General features: G+C 39.4%; 1 protein-coding gene across 3 annotated transcripts in view; it reads right to left on the bottom strand.

Moving 5' to 3' along the window:
* Tbck (TBC1 domain containing kinase) overlaps window positions 1-9,104 on the bottom strand; it is a 149,438-nt gene that overhangs the window by 129,301 nt on the left and 11,033 nt on the right. For all 3 annotated transcript variants that reach the window (XM_029474919.1, XM_021157536.2, XM_029474920.1), the window contains exon 3: window positions 7,427-7,499. In XM_029474919.1, the coding sequence (XP_029330779.1) occupies window positions 7,427-7,499 (73 nt within the window). The remainder of the gene's footprint in view (window positions 1-7,426; window positions 7,500-9,104) is intronic.

Raw genomic sequence — 9,104 nt, 5'->3', positions numbered from 1 at the left:
CACACACACACACACACACACACACACACACACCTTTACAGTACCTTTACAAATTAATGCCATATTCAGCAGTGACACTAGAGGTCCTCAGCTGCATTGTATTTCAACACAGACTGCTCATGGAATTGGAATCAAATGTTTACAGTGACTGTTTTCATTAAACCAATTTTGAAACAGTTGAATACAGAAGACTTGTTCTACTTTTCATAGTGTGCTTTTATAAATTGACATGATATTGGATTTGTATGTCAAAAATGCATTCATGTTAAAATGAAGGGGTGTGTATATCAAAATAAATTTTCTTAATATGGTAAATTAGTTTGATGATGAAATCTTTTTAAGTAAAGTAATTATAACGGATAAAAATATCTAATAGTTAACATATTACAGTTCACTTGACCATGTACAGTAAAAAGCAGGAGATGGCTCAGCAAGTAAAAGCACTTGTTGCCAACCCTGGTGGCCTGAGTTTGATCCCTAGAACCCAAACAGTTGAAGGAGCGAACCAACTCCAGCAAATTGCTCGCTGACCTCTCCACTTGTGTGCATCCCCTCCCCCAATAAACACACAGCATTAAGGCTTTGTCTAAACCACACAACTCCAAAGTCAGAATCTTGTAAATAACTAACATTAAGTACCACGTTTGAGTCAGTAAATTTTAGATTCTGTGCTTTGGTTTAAAGTGATACGCTCCACATAGCCTCAGGCACTTGAATCATTGGTTCCCACTGTCTTGGAAGTACAAGGACCTTTTGGATATCATGTCTAGTTGGGACACACAAGGAACCTGGGACTGAGATTTATAGGTTGACCACATGACTTCCCAATTTGCCAAGATGTAGGCAAGTACCCTCAAGCTCCCAATAACAAATCTTTCCCATAATGATGGATAATGTCTCCTGATCCATCAGGCAGAACAAATCCTTTCTCCCCTGAGTTACTGTGCCAGACATTCTGTTAAAGCAAAAAACAGAACTAACACAGAACATAGTAACAAGAACTTGAGTCTCTCTAAGAAGTCTCACCCCATGTTTCTAAGCCTTTGTTTGTAGGAGGAATTTGTAAGTTTGGAGTTACAGGCTAAAGAAGTCTGAGAATGATATATGGAAAACTTAACAGATGATTCTGATAGAACTGTAAAAGACCAGAATGCTGATAGAGATGTGACCATAAAGGTCCTGCTCATCAAATTTCAGAGGGAACAAGCAGTTTATTAGGAATTAGTCTAGAGCAGTGGGTTTCAACCTGTGGGTCATGACCCCTTTGGGGGTCAATCCACCCTTTCACAGGGATCACCTAAGGCAGTCAGAAAACACAGATATTTATATTACAATGCATAACATCAGCACACTTACAGTTGTAAAGTAGCAATGAAAATAATGTTACGGTTGGGGTCACCACAGCATGAGGAACTGTATTAAAGGGTCACAGCATTGGGAAGGCTGAGAGCCACAGCTCTAGAGCCCACTCCTCTCTGACAAATCATCTGGATGCATGCTTGCCTGTGCTGAGGACCTGTGTGAAGCTAGATGAAGAGAACTGGACTCCATGTTTGGAGACTAGATAGCATTTGGGCTGTGGTGTGGTTACACTCACTGCCATTTAGCCAGATTTACAGACACAGCAAATTTAGAAAGTAGAGCTGAAGGAGGAGCCCAAAGATGCCAAACATGTGCAGTCTGGTGAAGACAGGAACGTGAACCAAGTTAAAGCCACAGACAAGATGAGTATGGACAGAGCAGCTGTAATGTTAAAGTCCCATTAATGAGAACCCATGCACTTTCTTTACACTTTGCATGGAGAAAACTGGAAAGGTTCCTTGAGAATAAGATCTCACCCATGTACAGATCTGGGATATAAAACACAACACCCACGTAAAGAACATTCGTGTAAAAGGACAGTACCTGAAAACACAGAGCTTCCATGATTGACTACTAGAAAACAATTGCCTAGCAAAGTATTTTCTAAGATGTGCACAGACCACAGCAATGGTCTAAAGGGGCCAGACTACATCTTCAGCAGCAGCAACATTTACTGTCATCCTATGGTGTAACTTGCGTAGGCATATAGAATGCAAGAGTGAGGGAGTCATGAGGCTTGTACTGAGGATCTAGAAGAAAAGCTGGTGACACCAGATAATGACAGGTAGAGTTATACTCCTCACAACAAGGCCCTGAGAGGCTACTGTGGAAAGCTATGAAGACCAAGCTTGTGGTGCTATGCAGACAAGCTGCTAAACATGCCAGTAATGTGGGACATTTCAAAAGAACGTTCTAGGAGTCAAGTAAAGTCAATGCAAGAGAATACATGCACGTTGCTGGTGGGAAGACCAGGGTGCACAGCAAGAGTCTACTGGCCTCTGATTAATGTTACAAGGGAGGCTTCAATGACTATGGTTCCAGGTGAGCTACCTAGGCTGTCATGCTTGTCCTGCTGTGCTTCAGTCTTGCTTTAGTCTAAGGTTTTCTTGTTATTTTCTTATCTTTTCTCTTTGAAACAGGTTTGTTTACTCTGTGATAGTTTATAGAAGTAAGTAATTTAGAAATATTTTTTGGATGGAGCTCACAGTTTGGAGTCTCAGAAGAGATTTTGTTTGAACAGAAAACTGGTATTTTTGAAGTTGGAATGAATTCATTTTGTAATAGAAGATACTCGTTAGTTTAAACACTTGGTAACCAGCTGGTATAACTATTTCTTGGAGGCAGTAGAAATAAGTACTGGCATAATGATTAATACGTAATCCTGCAATACTTGGGTAAATTGTAAATTAGAATGAGCTAGGGAAGAGACTCTTAGTTTCACTCCTGATACAGGGATAAAATACTCTGAAGTCGCAGAGACAGAGCCTGAGAGAGCTGGTCATGCTACAACCATAACCAAAAGCAGCGAGCATGTGTGCTAGAACTCTACAGCCCAGGTCCCCATGCCCAGGGAATGGTGCCACTCACAGGGAGTGTGTCCTCCTACATCCATGGTCAGAATTAAGATAAACACACACAGACTTTTTCAGAGTCCCAGGTGATTTTAAATTCTGTTAACTTGACAAATAAACCACCAATTTCCTCAGCTATCTGCAATGTTTCCAAGAAGAGATTCTATCAGCTTGCAAGAAATGGAGGCAAGGCAAGAGAACCAGAGGTCAGGGCTGCTGAGATAGATTTGGGAATCATTCATATAGAAGTGTTAACTAAAACCACACATGCTATTTCCTCAAATCAAGGATCCGTGATATTTCTAAAGGTCACTGCATAAGCCAAAACACACATACCGTCAACAAACCAAGGAGGAAACAATTCTAGACTGTATAAATTCAACATGTTTTTTCACCTTATAAAATTCCTAATCCTTTCCATATACATTTTCCTTTGGTTACATTTTCTTGGTATCAGCCTGAGGTAAAAAGTTAATGGAGAGGAAATGGATGAATTATAGTTAGCTACTGTATGATATGAGAGAGAGAGAGAGAGATCATTGAAGATTAATGCTTAAATAATATTGCAAAGATATGTTTGTATTTAAAGAATCCCTCCTATACTTTCAAGATAAAAATGTCCTTCAATATACAACTTTTCAATATTTATTAGTTTTATAAATTCAGAATCAGAGGATAAGGTGTTTTTAATGATATGCTAATAAATTTGGAAGTTAAGATTAATTTTTAAAAATTATGTGATATGTGTTTACCTATACGTTGGTATGTTTCCATATGAACACAGGTGCCTGGGATGTCCAGAGAAGGGTCGCCCTGGAGCTAGAGTAATAGGTAGTCGTGAGCCACCAACAAAGGGTACTGGAGACTGATCATGTACCCCTGGCAAAGGCAGTACTGTTTTTTTTTTTTTTTTAAAGATTTATTTATTATTATATGTAAGTACACTGTAGCTGACTTCAGACACACCAGAAGAGGGCATCAGATCTCATTACGGATGGTTGTGAGCCACCATGTGGTTGCTGGGATTTGAACTCAGGACCTTTGGAAGAGCAGTCCATGCTCTTAACCACTGAGCTATCTCTCCAGCCCCAGCAGTACTGTTTTTAACCAGTGACTCACCTCTAAATCCCAGAGAAAATAGTTTCTAAAACTGAAAGATAAAAACTTCTTTGACTATTGAACTCAGGTATTTATGCTAAATTAAGCAACTCCTTTTTCCTCAGTTTCACATTTTGAAATGAAACTTGGACAAATTAACTATCAAAGAGTATTTGTAGAAGGTATGAAAAAATACATCCTCTGTGTCTAAGTTGTTAGGTTGGACATATTTTACAACTCAGCTTTTATTTTAAAATAACTGTAGCTGAATGCTGTAAATTTTGAATGTTACTAATCAGCAATAAGAAAGAAACAATAAGAAATCAACTTTCCAAGCTGAGCACTAGGTAGCTTTTCTCTTCAACAAATAATGAATTTGCTAAGCTCATTTGTGTATTTTACACAGGGAAAACACGATCTGCTTTGACAACAGTAGGCTCCAGAATTGATTTGCTACACTTGGAGAATGTTCCAAATGAATCTTGCTTCACTCTGTTAATTCACAAGGTGATAAATATATACTAAACAGCAACTAATGAGCAGTGATCAGATAATGACCACTGCCTGATTGCAATGAGCGCACCGGATCCATTTCTCCTTCAAAGACTTCAGTGCCTTTGAGGAACACGTAATACCATCCTGTTACAGTAAATGTGAACATTTTTATAAATGAAGAATTTTATAATTCTTATACTACTTTTTGTAATTATAAATTTTTTAAAATCTGTATTCCCCAACTTTCCTGACATAAAATAATCTGCAAAACAGTGCTTTAACATATCTCTGAGAATAAAGAAAAACACCGGTGCACGCCTTTAATCCCAGCACCCGGGAGGCAGAGGCAGAGGCAGGGGGATTTCTGAGTTCGAGACCAGCCTGGTCTACAAAGTGAGTTACAGGACAGCCAGGGCTATACAGAGAAACCCTGTCTCGAAAAAAAAAAAAAAAAAAAAAAAAAAAAAAAAAACCCACCCATTCAATAAGCATGGGTATTTTTGTCATTTTTAAATAATTTATTATCATGGCACAAACACACTAAAATTTTTATTTTGTCATAGAAAATCATAAAAACAGCATCTATGAAAACATTATTGCAAATACCATACATAATAGTTCAATATTGAACAGTCAATATCTAAAACCAATGAAACATGACCATAAATATTTATATTACAATAATACAAATACATACTAGCAAAAGTTCAATTTTGTGAAACCAAATCAAGATCAAGAAAAAAAAACTATAATGACTTTTTAGAAAAGACTATAAACATATTTTAGTTAATGATAATATGGTTGCTTAATTAAAAAATCTTATGGAATCTGCAAAGGAACTATTTGAACAATGAACTTTCTTTAGTAAGGCCATAGAAAGAAAGCCTTTATTGAAAAGTATTCACTTATATTGTTTGATATTAGCAACAAAAAATGGAAGATAAAATGCAATTTCATATATACTCAATATCAAAACAAAATATTAGTCCTGCATTTAACCACAGGAGTTGTTAATATTTTCTGTCAATGTTTAAACCAGTTAAGAACAGGCACAGGCCTGTGTGACAGTCTTGTCTCGTGGTGGCATGCTTGAATGGGTAATCTCAGCCAAGCAGTCCATCTCATACAAAGGCTGGATAGCTCTCATGGCAACCTTGCTAATTTGGATACTTTGTCATCACTCTGAGGACATCCCCGCAGGTAGCTGCAGAGGCCTACTATAACCAAGGCTGAATTGAAGCTCCAGACAGGACCACTCCAGACATCCATGAGCCTGGGAAAGTAGAAGTCTAGAGAAGACAAGTGTCAGTGAACTTAAATACCCTACAGCCGTTTTCACCCACTTCAGAAGGAAGCAGCTTTTCTAGTGGCCTAGCAAAAGGCCTGTAATTGCTAGAAGTACAATCTTTTATTTGCATAAAGGACTGTACCATGAGTAATACAAACACCTTTGCCATATCACACTGATTCTGGTGATAAGTCAGCTTGGCTCAGCTCTGGAATCAGCTAGGGGACGGACACCTCCTGCCTGGCTCCTAGTAACACAACATTAAGCCCAATAAAAGGCTTATCTCAATTTTGTTTCTTTGCTTTTGGTTTTTTTTACTTTGCCTACTTTTGATTGCTATAAGCAAACTGAGCTGGGAACATGGGGATGAGAGAGCTAACAGACCAAATAAAAGCAGCAGCACCAAGAGGAAGACTAAAGAGATCCAGAGAGCTGCTGAGGCAGAGACATCAGGGGACAAAGGTGGCAGAGATGGAATACAGGGAAGACTATGAAGGACCACAAACAAGAGTGTGGCCCCAGTGGCTGGTAGAACCAACCGAGAGAGCAGCCAAGCCTTGCTAGGCACTGGAGATCTGTAACTGATCCCTATACCTAGGCCAAGAGCTCCAACGTTATTCATGAGAGGAGCTTCAGAGTCCAACATATGAGGTCCAGCCAGGAGCTCCACACCCCCCACCTCTTTCTCCTCCTCCTGCTGTTGCTGCTGTTGCTGCTGTTTAGAGCTGAGCTTTTCACGGTCTGCTAAGCGCCAGGCCGCTGGCAATCAGAACACAGAGCAGGAAGTGCCTAACCTGAGCACCTAGAACTACGCACTCTCTGCTGCAGCACTCTGAGCACGTCCACTAAAAGAAACTTCAGGTTGACCACCTTGGTATTTGGTGTTTCTTTCTTTGAAATAATAAGTGACCTTGACCTCAGGATAGTTTGGAGTTTTTCGTTGTGTACCCTCCTCTGTCCCTTGCCATTAAGTTTGAGAACTCCACAGGTTCAGAGAGCTGAAGTAGAAAATTCCAAAGTCATAAAGGCTCATGGTAAGTAATTTTTGTTAGTTTAATATAAGTTTACTTAAACATTAAATATCTTATGATTTAAAAATAATCTTGAGTAAATGCATGAAAACTTATTTAATAGCATACTTGTAATAAAAACTAGGTAACACTATTCTGGCTAAGCCAACATAAATTGATTGAGTTGCTGAAATAGTGAATTATACTTTATCATTAAGTTCTACCCGACGCATGATTACTAACGCTGTCTCATCCTTAACATGGAATTACTTGACAACGTTCACTGTTCACCTTGGACTACCACTGTACACTGAGGAGCTACCATGGTCCCTTTCAGGAAAATACTCCGGGCTAGAGGAATAAGTTCTTAGAACTAAGTTGTCAAAGTTCTCATATCTGTACACTCACTCCATTGAGGAATTTCCTCAAGTGCTTTGTCAAATGTTACCATTGAATTCCTATGAACCAGGTGAATTAAAGTTCTTAAGACTGAATGGTCTCATTATAGACTATTAAGAGGAATCAGGGCCCTTCAGGCTCCAGTCAGGTGCTTCTTGGGTTGCCGATCCCCACTTTCCATCTTTGTTCACACTCTACAGTACCTCACAGGCTTCCTTTCTCGTAGAAGGTCTTCCAAACTCCGCTCACAGTGCTCCGCCACCACCACCAGTCTTTCTGAGAAAAACAAAGCAAACCTACTTTATAATTAACATACTTTAATAACAAGTACATATATCCCTCTAAAGTTACTAACATGCAGTACAAAAACAATATTTTAAGTACTATCTGTTTTCACCGTGTGCATGTGTGACCAGTCTTCCTAACTTCTATCTGGCTCCTCCTCTCAGTCTCTCCTCTATGTCAGCACCCCATCCACCCAAACTGAAATGCTACCCATCTTCTGCCTGTAATTTATTAGTCTTCTTTTGTATTTTCTCCTCATCTACTACTTAGTGCTAGAGATGAAAAGCTCCTACATTTTACCAAGCCTGGGACTCTCCTGGATGGCAGACCTCTAGAGCCCACCTTTGCCTTCAGGAGAGAATTCCCTAGCCAGCTGGCCTTGGAGTTCAGATGCCTTCCTAAAATGTACAACACCCTGCATTGAGTCACCTGCACTTCCTAAACCAGTGTGGTGGCAATCATGCCTGAATTCCATCCAGCACAGAAAGGTTGAAGCAGAGACAAGGACTTTCAAGGCTACTCTTAAGGATATAGCAAGTTAGAAGCCAATCTGGAATATACTAGACCCTTGTCTATGCAAACAAACTAAAACTGTCACTTGCAACTCAAGAGAAACAAACAACACATACATTTTCCCTTTCTTAAAGCAACATATAGAGTCCTGCTATTTCCATCTTCCAATTGCTTCCAGAACTCTAGGGTTTATTCCATCCACTGCAATCTGGGGCTAAGCCAGCATTATCTCTTTAGTTTCCACACAATCTCTTAACTGTTCTTTTCACCTAATTAGGGTCCCCCTTCCTCCCACATATTTTCACTCTAAAGCCCGAGTGAAAAGATAATAAATCAGAATAAGGAAGTCCTTCTCTAGTTTCCACGATATGTTTATTTAATTAGCTTTTGCGCATTTCCATCCTTTGTGGAATTACACTTGGGGTCCCATGTCTGAGAATGTTCATCTAAACCTTTTTTGTTGGTGGTGATTTTGGCTTTTGTTGTTGTCTGTTTTGTTTCGAGACACGGGTTTCTCTGTGTATCCCTGGCTGACCTGCAACTCGATCAGTAGAGCAGGCTGTCCTTAAATTTATAGTGATCAGCCTGCCTCTGTCTCCCGAGTGCTAGGATTAAAGGCATGTGCCATCACTGCCCAGCTCATCTTAACCTTTTAAAAGAACTTTTGCATTACGTTTATTTAGTGCTGTGTGTGCGTGTGTGTGTGTGTGTGTGTGTGTGTGTGTCTGTGTGTGTGTGTGTGTGCCCACACTTGCTCATGGTACTGTGTACAGATGGAGGTCAGAGGAACTTGCAGGAATCAGTTTTTTCCTTTCATCCTATGGGTCCTAAGAATCAAATTAAGGGTGCCAGGCTTGGTGGCAAATGCTTTTACTGTTGAGCTAGCTTAATAGCCATTTTTTAAACAGGACATATTTTATGCCCAATTGTCTCTATAAATTGGATAAGTTTTGGAAGCTATGTTAGGCTTCCTATATATTTTCAGGAAAGAACCCAGATGTCCCTCAACAGAGGAATGGATACAGAAATTATGGTACATTTACACAATGGAGTACTACTCAGCTATTAAAAAGAATGAATTTA

This window comes from Mus caroli, chromosome 3 (genome assembly GCF_900094665.2).
Source record: "Mus caroli chromosome 3, CAROLI_EIJ_v1.1, whole genome shotgun sequence".
NCBI lineage: Eukaryota > Metazoa > Chordata > Mammalia > Rodentia > Muridae > Mus > Mus caroli.
The sequence above is the reverse complement of the archived record's forward strand: the minus strand, read 5'-3'. Positions and strand labels throughout refer to the sequence as shown.